Consider the following 15000-nt stretch of genomic DNA (forward strand, 5'->3'; position numbering starts at 1 on the left):
AATTAAACGAGACGCTGAATTTTGTTTTAATTTTGGCGAATTCAATTTGTTTCCTTTTCATCAACATCCATTCACTTATGGATTTTAATTTCAAGGCTATGCGGAGAGAGAGACGAACACGCAGTAAAGGGAGCCCCTGACAAACATGACGACGTAAATTTGATTACACTATCGAACTACAGCAGCCTCAAAACTCTGTGGCATTGCAATTGGATTCGCTTCTAATTCGACCACTGTGCCTTTCCTGCTGAAATGACGGAGCAATCACAAGAATTTGCGCAACGTGTCAAATGTCAAATGTCCGCGGACTACCCTCTTTCCCTCTCCCTCCCTCTTTCCCTCTCCCTCTCTCTTTCCCTCTGTCCCTCTCTAGCGATATAATTAACGCCTAGCCCGCGGGCGAATTTCCTAAGTCATTAATAACGGTTTGTGCCTGCCGCCTGTGTCACCCACAGAAACCCAAACCAATGTCCTTGTCTGGCCATGAAGTCGTTTTAACCCCAGAGTCCTACTATATCCTATTTCCTCCCCCCAAAATATAGGCCTACACTTGACACGTATGCGATTCAGTATGGGGGAAAGAATTGCCACATATCTGTCAACTGTTTTCCCCGATTCAATTCCCTATGAGCCCGGACAAGTGAGGTGTTTGCCCTTTTGTAAACGAATCGAAACACGTGTTCATAATTCCATAAGGTATTCGTGTATTTACTTTATGGTAAGTAACCACCCTTTTATTGAAGCAGACGAGATCTAAATCAATACAACAAATCGATTAATCTTCCTACCCCTCCCTTCAGAGCTCAATAAATTCAATCATTTATTTACTCTTTGATAGACTCGACCAGTTGGGTAACCGAGCTTTATTTGTGTGTGTGTGTGTGTGTGTGTCCACTGTATGTACTCTGAAGGGAAACATTTCTATTTTTCTTAGGCCGACGCAAACCTTTTCGAGCGGTAAACACGTTGTGATGGAAAGGTGCGGGTGGACTACACCTTGTCCGCTTTTGTTGAACAAAGGTCTAGAAAGCGTAAACATGAAAAAGACAACCGTGGTGGCTAAATAATGCATGCCCAAAGAAACGGGAGAGAAAGAAATGCATTACAGCTCCTTTTGAAAAATGGCAATATGCAAATTGTATTGTTTATGCGTAAATGACGCGCCCCTGCGCCATCATGGAACCGATGTCTGACGAGTTGTACTGGTTGCTTAGAAACGAGCTAAAACACACTCGCACTCAGAGACAGGGGGAGGGAGAGAGTCCTGTATCACTGTCATTTAAATTATTAACTAGAAAGAAACCAAATACCATATTTACTTATTCATAAACCAAGGAGCACAAAAAGAGAAGGAAATAATGAAAAAAAAAAGAATTAAATAAGAACAGGGAACTGAACTGAGTGGCTGTGCCCATTAGTGAATGGATTAAAAATAAACATTACCTATCAGGCAGTTGGCAAGCACAAGAGACAAAGGGGGGTGAGTGTGCAGAGGGTGTGGGCGTTTCAAGCAGAGCACCTGCCATGGCAAAGCTCGGAGAGTGTGTGTGTGTGTGCGCGCGTGCCTGTGTGTGTGTGTGTGTGTGCACAGAGAGGGGCCCCTGAAGTTCACCCTAACTGACAGCTTACCTTAGCTCACTCTGCGGCAATGTGGAGGAGAAATCCCAAATCTCGCCTCTCCACTGCGGTGAAATAGGTATTCATAACGGACGCGCTGCCATTCCCCACCGCATGTTCGCGCTCATTTCCATAAAAAATAACGGCCTCATGACTACTGACAGTCAATCTGCTCAAACATGCAAAAGGCCACATATTTTATTTACGTGGTCCGCGAGCATGTAGATCAGCTCTGTTTTAGGGGAGAATGGTCATTAATGTCTGGCAGTGCAGTTTTTTAACTATATACATAAAGAAAGAAAAATCAGGCAGAAAATCTCTGGTAAAGTGTTTTTGCGTTTGAGAGCAGGGTGATCACAGAGCCAGAGAGGGGTTCATGGAGCAGCATTGCAAAGGAGGAAAGACAAGAAGGAAGCACTTATTACTGCAGCCTGAAGTAACAATGGCTGCAGATTCACAGTGAGGAGGGACGGAGAGATGGACTGCCAATTACATGGCAGGTTGGCGGCTTTTCCCCGTCGCCAGCCGAGACACTCAAGCCCTCCGAGTCCTCGACCCCTGTGATTTCTCACCGAGTGAAATTAAATGGACTGGGCAGCGTGCTCGGAGCATGGGGAGAGACAGAGAGAGGCCACCACAAACAGTGGTTTTGTGCAAAGGGCAGGATCGTAGAAGGTTATGTTGATGGACGCTGTTTGTTTTGTTCTGTTGAGTTTTGTTCTCCTCATAAATGATGGTTTACTTATGTTGCTGGGTCATAAATGATGGTTTACTTATGTTGCTGGGTCCTGCATGTTTTGTTTTCCCAGCATAAATTATTTATGTATGTTGGGGGATACTGTATGATTTCTTCCCCTTTGTAAATGATGGTTTGGTTGACCGTTTGAAGTATGATGTGTAAAAATGTGTAAAAATGACCAGAGGATTCCACAGGTCCAGTCCCATCCCTCTCCCTTGCAAGACGAGCGAAGATACTGTATATCTTAAGTTCAATTTAAAATATGTTGTTCTTGGTCATATCCTAACCAGATAGCAGCGAGATCCGTATCAGAGTCTGGTGTTTTTCTCGGCTTCCTGGAGACAAAAGAGGAGGAAGAATCTGATAGCAGGAGAGCAAATGACTTCATGAGGAGCTGGAAACGAGGAGCACGAGTAATGGTTTCAGGGAAACGCATGTGATGATTTTATTACTGTGTCTGTCACATGTAGATGCGCAGTGAGGTTCTGCAGGGGAGGTGCAACAAAGAAACACACCACAGGAAGACATGTTTAAGACAAGAAAGGCACTCGGAGAACACAGACCTCTGCCAAGGCCACATGATACATTTCGAAATGTTAGTGAGAGTGAAAATAAAAGTGCAGAGGTAGCCCATCAGTCGGATCTGGTCCACCTCCTTGGCTCAACTCCTACACCTTTCCACCAAGTTTCATGAAAAATCGGCCTGGTAGTTTATATAATCCTCCTTGCAGACAGACAGACAGACACACCACACTGAAAACATGACCTTATCGCAACAATGCAGGAATGAGGAATCAGAACAAGGGATGACCATGTGTAGGAAAGGAGAAGGAAATAGGGGAGGTGAGAGATAAATGGAATGGGGAGAGATAGATAGATAGATAGATAGATAGATAGATAGATAGATAGATAGATGGATGGATGGATGGATGGATGGATAGATAGATAGATAGATAGAGCATTCGATAGCTAGAGGGAGGAAGGGATCAACAAAAGCTCTCATAGAGGGATTTTTATATATCTACAGTTATCCACACAGGTGTCTGCTCTATTATTGGCACCGGATCAGCATGCAAGGAGGGAGAGTGGGTGAGAAAAGGGGATGAGGGAAAGAGCAAAAGAGAGAGGGAGAGAGAGAGAGAGAGGGAGAGAGGGAGAGAGAGAGAGAGAGAGGGAGAGAGAGAGAGAGAGAGAGAGAGAGAGAGAGAGAGAGAGAGGAGGGGGGAGGGGTGGTGTCATGCAGAGAGCTGTCAGCTGTCATCATTCTCCCGGTGTCACCTGAGACACCACACCCTGCCGCTCCACGCCCCGTTGCCCCTGGCAACCGGCGAGCCCAGAGAGCGAGCACACGGGCTCCGGCTGGCGATCTAGGCCAGCGCCGGTGTTCCGGAGGGTTCTGTATGTGTGTGTGTGTGTGTGTGGCGTGGGGTGGGTGGCAGGGTCCGCCAGCGGTTTTTGTCCTGCCTCAGCACTTAATTGATTAATTGGGTAATTATTGGAGGCGAAAGTCACCCCACCCCAGAGCCGACTGGTGGGTCATTTGTTTTCGTCCTCGGGGGACCAAACACCAAATAAACTAGGTGGAGACAAAAACTTAGGCCAGCCGATTGGTTTTAACTTCACTACGCTGACTGACTTTGCCATTAATTACATTGTTTTGGGTTGGTTTAAATTACTTTGTGGGTGCTGCCTTCGCATTACACAATACACATCCACCTGAATACAGAGGGCTCATATACAGCACATGTATGAGTGTGTGTGTGTGTGAGAGAGAGAGTAAAAAGAAAGAGTGTGTGTGTGTGTGTTTTGGTTTGGTGAACTCTAGCTTAAAGGACAGATGGAGACTGGGAGAAGACTGGTACATTGGCACAAGCTTGGCACATGCTGAATCTGTGTGTGTGTGTGTGTGTGTGTGTGTGTGACTGAGAGTGAGAGAGAAAGAGAGACAGACAGAATGATATTGACATTGAAAAAGCTGGAGACTGTGTGTGTGTATGTGTGTGTGTGTGTGTGTGTGTGTGTGTGTGTGTGTGTGTGTGTGTGTGTGTGTCTGTCTGTCTGCTCACCACCGCACGCGTTAGAGAGCCAGGTTAACGGGCCCAGCCATGAGACACCACCCCCCCCCCCCCACCCCACTCCCACACACACACACACACCCAGCCACCTGGCCCATAGAGGTCTTCTGCCTTACTAATATTAGGCTCCACTCAGATGGTGACGGGACCTCCTCCCATGGCATGGTAAATTTGCAACCTCAGCCAAGGAGGTTGTTGTTTTGTTTGTTTTTTTTTTTTTTTGGTGTGGTTTGCTTGTCTGTCAGCAAGATTATACAAATAATACTGGCCCAATTTCCATGACACTTGGTGGATAGGTACAGCATTGACCAAGAACATGCCTGTTACGCTTTGAAGCGGACTCAAATCACAGTGTGGATCCAAAAATTTAGTTTCACTTTCACTAATGTTGCAATACATGTGCGGCATTTTACCTTGATAGAGGCATATGCTCTCTGAGTGCCCTTCTACTTGTTGTCTATGTCTAGAATGAATCCAGAGTATCTGGTATGCCTGAAAGCTGAAACATTGCATTTGCCTGGATTCACTGGTATGTGTAAACACTTGGTTATTGAGTCTTTTTCAAATGCATTCCTACATGGCAGAGTTTTTGAGCTGATAATATTTACTGTAGTGCTTTAGCACTCACAATTTCCATTGGAGAGAAAGCTTGATTTTTTGAGTATGTTCCTCTATTTTTGTTTAAATCCAAAAAAAAAAAATCCATTCCATAGTTCCAATATTTTGGCGAGTTCGATGAATATTCTAGGGGTCTTGAAGAGGTCTTCAGCTGCCTTGCAGCTCTCTATGAACGCATGTAGAAGACACTACGATTCAATTCCAGCTATGCCTGGCGTTCAGAGTTGTGAAATATCTCGGATTCCTTCTGTAATGTTTGAGTCTTTTGGCAGATGACAGAGCTAAGCTGAGAGCTGAGGGCGTGCAGGGCCATATCTCACCTCTGGGTGCATTTAAGGTCAGAACGGTGTGTTTGCGTGGAAAGGTCACACCATGCGTCTCACAACAGTTCTGCTTTTAGGGTATGAGCATCTTCAGTGTGAGCAGCAAAAACAGAGGAGAGGAAAAACACAGACAAGAAAGATAGAAAGGAAGAAATGGAATGCATGAAACATGTAAAGAAAGTCTGGAAGACAGAGAGAGAAAAAATAAAGAGAAGAAGAATGAAAAAATGAAGGAGGAGGCAGAGATAAAGACTGATAGATTGCTAGAGAAGTGATAGAGAAGAGAGAAAGACAAAACAGATAGAAAGAAAACAAGAAAAATTAATGACAAAGAATAAAAGAAAGAAAGAAAGAAAGAATGAATGAATGAATTAAAGAATGAAAGAATTAAGAATGAAAGACTGATTTGGACAGTATACACAAATGAAGGATAGGCAGAAGACAGAAAGAGAGAAAAAGACAAACAGAGAGACAGCAGTGATGCATCAGGTGTGTGTGTGTGTGTGTGTGTGTGTGTGTCTGTGTGTGTGTGTGTGTGTGCATGTGTGTGTGTGTGTGTGTGTGTGTACGTGTGTGCATGTGTGTGTGTGTGTGTGTATGTGTGCATGTGTGTGTGTGTGTGTGTGTGTGCGTGTGTGTGTGTGTGCATGTGTGTGTGCATGCGGCCTCACCTGCTTTGACCCGTATGCTGGGGCTGCGTATCTTGCCGGCCTGGTTCTCGGCGGTGCAGAAGTAGTCGTTGTCGTGGATGAAGGAGTTGAAGAGGCGAGACGGGAGAAAGGGGTAGAAACTGCAGCGTGCCGTTGGGCGGCATTAAGCGGATATCTGCGGCACGTCGTGTAGATAATAAAGCCGCCGGTGGCCAGGTACCAGCGCAGCAGGGCATGGGGGGCGCCGCCCGCGGGGCAGGGCAGGGACACCCCCACCGAGCTGGAGAAGGTGACTCGCTGCAGGGAGGCGTTCACAAAGTACAGCCGCGTCGAGACAACATCCTCGCTGTGCACTGGACGAGGAGGAGAGCAGAGCAGAGGAGAGGAGCGGGTCAGTTAGGTAGCAGATGTATTTATTTATTTATTTAGCATATTTCATATGGCATACATAGACACAATGTGCTTTACATTGTAGTGTAGTACACACACATGTACATACGCACACACGCACGCACACACACACACACACATATATACACAAAGTACAGCCGCGTTGAGACAAAACCCTCGCTCTGTACTGGAGGATTAGAGGATCAGCTAGGTAGCAGAGCTAATGTAGTGCAAGTGCACACACACACACACACACACATAGGGAGGACACACACTACAAAGACCCACACTATAACTCACCTTTGAGGACACACACTATAACACACCTACGAGGACACACACTATAACACACCTACGAGGACTCACACTATAACACACCTACGAGGACACACACTATAATACACCCACAAGGACACACAGTATAATACATCTACGAGGACACACACTACGAGGACACACACTATAACACACCTATGAGGACACACACTATAACACACCTACGAGGACACACACTATAATACACCCACGAGGACACACACTATAATACACCTATGAGGACACACACTACGAGGACACACACTACGAGGGCACACACTATAATACATTTACGAGGACAAACACTACAATACACCCTTGAGGACACACTATTACTGTATACACTCTCAAGGACACACACTATAATACACCTACGAGGACACACACTATAACACACCTACGAGGACACACACTATGGGTGTGTTCCAAACGGGAGACAGCTGCCTACTGCCTCCCTCCCTACATAGAGAGCTGTCTCACTAGACATGACTTTGGATTAAATGCATCTTTTAAAAATGAGCGTAGCACTCTAGAACACTACGGTATTAGCTTACGTAAGCTAGCAGGCTAACGGTATAAATTAGTTTTACGGCCGGCATATATATCAGACCAGACGCTATTAATGGTTACAACAATGGCATAATCAGATAGTAAATTGTTTATTTCTAATCTGTAATCTGCAAATCTAAGCAAAATAAGATCACACAAATGACATTTTAAACAGATTCAGCAGCCATTACCGATGTCATCCGCCATGTTTGTTTACCTTTCACAGCTGTTTCAGGCGTTGCCGCCAAGGGATTATGGGTAGGAGGCAGCATGAAGTGTGCATCGATGCTGCCTTCAAAAATGACCGTTATTTGGGAATTCTAAGATATCTTAAAAGGCAGCAGAATTTGTTTTTTCGGTTTCGAACCGCACTTGCTGCCTTGCTCCCCAGTTAGATATCTTAAAAGACAGCAACTTTACCCGTTTCGAACACACCCTATAACACACCTATGAGGACACACACTATAACACACCTACGAGGACACACACTATAACACACCTACGAGAACACCCACTATAACACACCTACGATGACACACACACACACTATAACACACCTACGAGGGCACACACTATAACACACCTACGAGGGCGCACACTATAATACACCTACGAGGGGACACACTATAATACACCTACGAGGGCACACACTATAATACACCTACGAGGACACACTCGCTTAGGAACTCCCAACATCAAGCCCAGTGGAAAGCACATGCTCACTGAGAGCTTAAGGAAGGAGGAGAGGAGAGGGTATGAAGGGGTTAGTCAGCGATGAGAGCCATGTCATACATAGCACAGATTCATAAACACACACACACACACACACACACACACACACACACACACACATTTACTTTGGAGGATGAGAAGGAAGAGAGAAGAAGGAGAAGAGGAGGAGAAGAGAAGGAGGGGAGGACAGAGGAGGAGAGATGTAGGAGAGTGGAGGGTGAGAGAGGGGATGAGAGGAGGAGGAAGATGATAAGGTAGGAGGAAGAAAAGAGGAGGAAAGAATTTGGAGAGTGGAGCAGGAGGAGGGGAGGAGGAGGAGCAGGAGGAGGTGAGGAGGAGGAGGGGAGGAGGAGGAGGAGCAGGATGAGGTGAGGAGGAGGAGAAGAGGAGGAGTAGAGGAGGAGGGGAGGACAGAGGAGGAGGAGTATATAAGAAGAAGAGAGAAGGAGGGTCAGCTAGTGTGTAGATCCCAGTAGTACTTAGTACACCAACAGCAGCACTAGTGTGTAGATCCCAGTAGTATTTAGTACACCAACAACAGCACTAGTGTGTAGATCCCAGTAGTACTTAGTACACCAACAACAGCACTAGTGTGTAGATCCCAGTAGTACTTAGTACACCAACAACAGCACTAGTGTGTAGATCCCAGTAGTACTTAGTACACCAACAACAGCACATCCACTCCTGTAGACTCTGCACTAATGTGTAAAAAGCACATTCTCACTGTGAACTAGAGGCACAGACTAGAGGATGAGGAGGAGAAGGTCAACAACATAGAAGAGCTAGGATCCTTCGAAGCTGAACACCCATACGGATAAACACACACACACACACACACACACACACACACACACACACACACACACACACACACACACACACACACACACACACACACACACACACAATACACACACTCAAATTGTGAGCACACACAATGTCCACCCACACAAGCCCACTTTAAATGTGCCCTTACACACAGAATGGAAAACTCAAGGTCCTTATCTGAATGAATAGAGATGTATGTGGTACATAGAAATGAACCGGTCAGCTTTGACATCTCCAGATTCCTTTTCAGTGGCCATTTGTAATACTCTGTAGTACCCTTTGCTGAAGCTCTGACAATTATATGAGGACTTAATTATGGTCAAGCAGATCTTTATTATTACAGTTTTTGCCAAATATTTAGGCCAAAGTCTCAATACCTAAACTTCTTGTAGCATACTTTAAACACTCTGTAACCATAGCTTAAATACAAAGATTTCTTACATTAGACACTTTGTTCAAAAGTGAAATCTCCTGTTATAACTTACAGAGAAAATGAACACCAATCAGTCTGAGGCTTAGCACTACAATAGACTTCAGGTAAGTTTTACTTTGAAAAGTATATGACCACCAACCACACCAAACACACACACACACACACACACACACACACACACACACACACACACACACACACACACAATTTCAATAGCAATTTATCCAGTAATTGTTTTAAAAAAAAAAAATGTTTTTTTATTATTTTACTTTTGTTTTGTTGCTACATTTTTTTATTTGTTTAGAGTACATTCACAGTATTGCATTGATAAGTGTGATTCTACTTTCTTTATTTCTGAAAGAGTAATTGAAATGGTGCATGTGTGTATGGTTTTGTTGCAATAATTACATTTTTAGAAAGGATTGTTCAGTTTTGATTGCAGTGTTTCATTTTGGCATAGATGTGAGTTGTTTCCAAGTGCTATGTCTTATTTGGCTGTGTGTAGAGTTTTGACATAATGAGTCAAATTCTGCAAAAAGTGTGTAATAGGCAAAAACTGTATTAGCTTAGCGACCTGGCAAGACCAATATTAATATTAATATTAATTAATTCACACCATGTGATGTTGAAAATAGCTTTTTGCTTCCATTTATTTAGTACAAAACATCATGTGCAATTATGCAATGTGTGTCCATGGCAATGCAGCCAGTAGTCTAGAGTCACTACCTGTGCATACATGCACTTACAACAAGCTATCAGACCTATCTGAGGCAGCTTTCCATTTGCCAATGTCCTCCACATATATAGTCAATTATTATCTCTCTCTCTCTGTCTCTCTCTCTCTCTCTCTCTCTCTCTCTCTCTCTCTCGAACAAGCGAACAAGTTTGTTTATTTTATTTACTGATGTGCTAAATTATTTATTTCTGCAGCAGTACAAAGTGCACCTCTGTGCGCGTGGAGCAACAGTAGTGCTAAGCCTTGGTGATAGCCCTGCGCCCGCCACACAAATTTGACACTCAATTTGGAAATTAAACAGAGCCATGGAGGTCTAAAATAGTGTTTCCCGAGACATCAGAACATTTTGACCTGATTGCTGATTGCAACCATTCAGCTGGCTTCAGTATGACGGCAAAGAGCACTTCAGGGGAGTCTGACAGACACAATGGTCCCAGGCCACAACAAGTGCTATAAATATACAAAGAATCGCTATGTATATTTCAATACTGCCAAAGATGTCGGAAATGAGGTAAACTCAGAGAAACTATCAGATATAAAACTCCAGCCACCTGATGCCCCCCATCTTGAGTGGGCTCTTCCAGTCCGACCCCTAGCCCAAATGGGTGAGGTAATAGGCCATCACCGTGTGGGTATTAAGGAATATTAGTTATCTGATACAGTAGAACTCGGCTCAGAACACTGTCTTCTGATAGGAGAAAAAATAGGTCACAACCCACCCACCCACCCACCCACCTTGACACAGACGCACGCACAGACACACACACACACACACACACACACACACATTCACACAAACACACACACACACACACACACACACACACACACACACACACACACACACACACACACATGAACACACACGCACGCTATGCACGCACGCATTACACACACACACTCCAAGAACTCTTCACATTCACCCAGACAAAAAAAAACATTCATTCGTTCTTTTCTGCTTTTCTTTTACCATCTTTCTTTCATTCTATTCTCCTCCTTTCTCCACATCCTGTTCACCTCCCGAGTCACTGAGAAATTAATTAACTCGGCGGCCGTGACAGTCGCGCGAGTTGCTTCAAAACGTGTGGGCCGTTCCAAGACCGATGCAAATGGCCTCCCCTCTGGCCCCTCTTGCCTGACTTAAAGGGTGTATTATAGCCTCTCAATCTCACCCGCGTGTCATGCCTAGGTGTCCTTATTGTATTCAAAGAAGTGCTTAGCTAAGCGCTGGCCCTGCGCCAGAAGGAGGACACACACACACGCACGCACGCATGCACGCACGCACACACACACACCCACACACACACACACGCAGGCACGCACACACACACACACACACACACACACACACACACACACTCACGCACACACACGCGTGCCCCAAAGCCAGTGAATTTTCTTCTAAGGCAATCACACTTAATGAGGACCCCCCGCAGGTTTGTGTCAACAATACAGGGATTAGGACCCTATTCTTCCTGCTCGCACCACACTCCAAGTCACCGGGACTTTAGGGAACAGACACAGATTACATGGGAGAGTGAAGGCTGCAGCCAGCAATACTGTGAGATATGGTGTTTTTTACAGCATTCAGTGATTTTACAGCATACAGTGATTTTACGGCATTCAGTGATTTTACAGCATATTTAAGTGATTTTTACACCATACAGTGATTTTGCAGCATACTACGGTTTTACAGCATACTGCATGCATGTGTTTCAGTGTCTGTCTGGACTGCTTTGCATGCTCTGGAATTGCATCGAAAAAATACTTGACTGGATGTCAAAACGCTCTCATACTTGACACTGGAACTTCTACATGTATGCGTATGTACACACACAAGTGAGCAAGAGTGTTTGTGTGCATACAGTGTATGTATCAAATTCAAGCGCATATTCCCATAACTGTTGCTGCAGTGATTTTAATGGCAGCAACTCGTTATTACTTCCAGCTCCTGCTACTTTAAAAGTGCAGTTTAGAGTCAGCACTTCAAACAAAAACACAGTGATGACACAAAAAATGTCTATGTGCAAAACAGCATGGAACGACACGGAAAAAAAAGAGATGGCAGAGAATTGAAAGGCAGAGATTAAAGATAAACCCTGAGCAGAGAGAGATGGGGGGTTGAGTTCTCTCTCTCTCTCTCTCTCTCTCTCTATTTTTTTATATTCCCATGGAACATGAAGGGATATGTTATGTGATTGGAATTTGTATGGCATCCACAGAGCCTTAAACCGCATAATCTCCTTTCACATTGAACACACACAGCGCCCTCATGCCTGGTAATCCACCACGGTGGAGGGCTCCTCCGCCTCTCCTCCACATCCACCGCCTCACCTCCCCTCAGCCCACCCTACCCACCCTACCCACCCCCAGGGAGGGTAGATTAGGAGGCCGCAGGCTTAGGAAAGGGGGGCAAAGCCCCCGAGGGGTCAGCCCCAGGCTGGTGGTGGAGAGAAGAGGGAGTTTGGGGAGGATGGGTAGTCTGGCCAGGCTGGGTGGCAGGTGGCAGGTGGCAGGTGGGATGGGATGTGACGCCTGAAGGGGATGTTTGACCCGGCGGGAGGGATGTTTTGGCCCCAGAGGTTAGTGATCCTGTCAAACCCAGGTGAGAGCCAACACAGACTGTGCAGCGGTCAGCGTGTGTGCGTGCGTGCGTGCGGTGTGTTGTGGGGAGAGCAGAGTGTTAAAGGCAGGTCTGTGAGGTCAGGATTAAACGGGACTTGAAAAGGGGAGGGAGTGTCTTATATGTATGATTATTTGAGATTGACAATTGAGATTAGTGCATCTTGAAACGGATTCCTGGGGTGGAGTGTACATGTGTGAGTGTGAGTGTGAGTGTGTGTGTGTGTGTGTGTGTGTGTGTGTGTGTGTGTGTGTGTGTGTGTGTGTGTGTGTCTGTATGTATGTGTGTATGTGTGATTTGTCTGGCACACATGGGGTTAATCAGGAGAAAGAACCGTGAGCCGTGCTCAAAATGGAACAGTCCCTCGTTGCCCTCCAACTTAAGAGCTATTTGGGCCGAGAGAGCAGCCTACCCTGCTTTCACTGTCCTGTCAAATACAATAATCTCTTTAGCTCAAGGTGTGGAAACCCTTCAGTACCACGGACAGCGACACACTGGGGCCCCTTCGCACAGGACACGAGGACCACGGAGAGCAACACCCAAATATACAACACCCATCCAGCACTCATCCGAGTCCTACACAAACTAATCTGTGTTGTCTTTTATATCCAAACATATCATTTACTTCTAAAACCTTAAGACACAACATGACAATGCTTAATAAAATGCATCTATGATCATAAACAAGGTCCGCAACATAACAAACAAACAACCCAGGCACCATTTTGGTATTGTGACATCATAAAGGGAGGGGGGAAAAATATTAGTGACAAGATAAAGCAAATAAATAAATAAGCCGCCGTCATGAAAAAAATAAAATAAATATAAATCTGAACATGAAAACATGCTCATGTGCAGGCGAGGAACAGATGCATAGAGACAGGGGAGGGGTGAAGATGTGGACGCTGGCCGTGGCAACGCGTCGGCCCTATTGAGTTTGTCTATAAGGCTGAAGCTGAAACCAGGTCAGGCTGTTCAGCCCACCCTCTTTGCACTCCAGATTACAGCCAAAGGCATAAACCCCCATAATAAAGATTGCAATATCTATAATCTCACAGTGGGGGACGTCAAGAGAGGGGAGACGGGACAGTCGGGGGTTGGGGTCGGGTTGGCGGTTGAGGAGGGGGTCCTGGGCATATCCTACCACAGTCTGAGTGACAGCCAGAGGGCAGAGAGAGGGGGTGATGGTGGGGTGGATTTGGAGAGTGCGGGGGTGGGGTGGGGTCGATACATTTTTCCATAACTGCACTAAGCCAGCTGTGCAGTGGCACAGGACGGGATGGGACAGGACAGAGCCTGCTGCACTGCACTGCACTCTGCTCTTTGGCACTCTGAGCCTTGTCTGAGTGGCCCTGAGCCCCCGAGCTGGCCTCTGGAGGTGTGGACACATGGACAGCTGTGGGGGGGGGGAGTCTGGGTCTGGCTCAGTCCTGGGCCACACATGAGCCAGATCTGGGCCAGTTGGTACGGTCGCTCCATCCCAGGGTCAGTCAGGGTCTCTTATTCCAGGGTCTCATACGCGCACTTGTGTGAGTTGTTTGTTTGTAAACACTGTTGCCTGTCCAGTACAGACTTGAAAATGCCCTCAGGCAGCTGGACAAGAGCCCCTGACTGGACATGCACAGGTGATATATCTATCCACAGGAGGTGGAGGTGGTATCATTTGTAACACACACACACACACACGCACACACACACACAGACACACAGACACACACACACAGACACACAGAGACACACACACACACACACACACACACACACACACACACACACACATACACACACACACACACACAGCCATCAAAGGGGTAGCTCTTAACACAAAGGCTCAAACCACAGCTATCATTTACAGTGATTGTAAATGATAGACTTCATTGTAAACAGCCTGGAACACACTGCCAGTCTCTGTCTCTCTCTCTCTCTCTCTCTCTCTCTTTCTATCTCTCTCTCAGTTCCTTTTTTCTTCTCTCTCTCACAAGCACATCAGCACCTGACCTACCACCATGCACACACATATACACACACACACACACACACACACACACACACACACACACACACACACACACACACAAACATCTCAATGTGGCACCGCATGTGCTGGCATACCCTGAGGTAAAGTACAGGGGTGTTTAGGAGACATTCTAGAGACGGGTTTAGTCTCAAGGGGATGGGGGTTCAGGGGGGAGGGGGGTGATATGTGGGGAACTGGGGGGGCCAAGTCGTGGTCAAAACGAGGGGGGGCGGACAGAATTGATGAGGCAAAATGAGGGGGCCCAATAAACGCACCCAGTTTGGGGAGGCAGTCTTTGTTCTGCTCTGCACTGAGGCACAGGAGGGCTAACGAATCCCACCCAAGCCCTGCGGCA

At 46.0% G+C, this 15000-nt stretch overlaps 1 protein-coding gene across 1 annotated transcript in view; it reads right to left on the reverse strand.

The window, feature by feature from the left end:
* Positions 1-15000, reverse strand: part of LOC125307914 (Down syndrome cell adhesion molecule-like protein 1 homolog) — a 71119-nt gene that overhangs the window by 47588 nt on the left and 8531 nt on the right. Inside the window, exons 2-3 of the mRNA XM_048264045.1 lie at positions 6207-6375; positions 6044-6162 (exon numbers count right to left, since the gene is read on the reverse strand). Of these exons, the coding sequence (XP_048120002.1) occupies positions 6044-6162; positions 6207-6375 (288 nt within the window). The remainder of the gene's footprint in view (positions 1-6043; positions 6163-6206; positions 6376-15000) is intronic.

This window comes from Alosa alosa, chromosome 15 (assembly GCF_017589495.1).
Source record: "Alosa alosa isolate M-15738 ecotype Scorff River chromosome 15, AALO_Geno_1.1, whole genome shotgun sequence".
Classification (NCBI taxonomy): Eukaryota; Metazoa; Chordata; class Actinopteri; order Clupeiformes; family Clupeidae; genus Alosa; species Alosa alosa.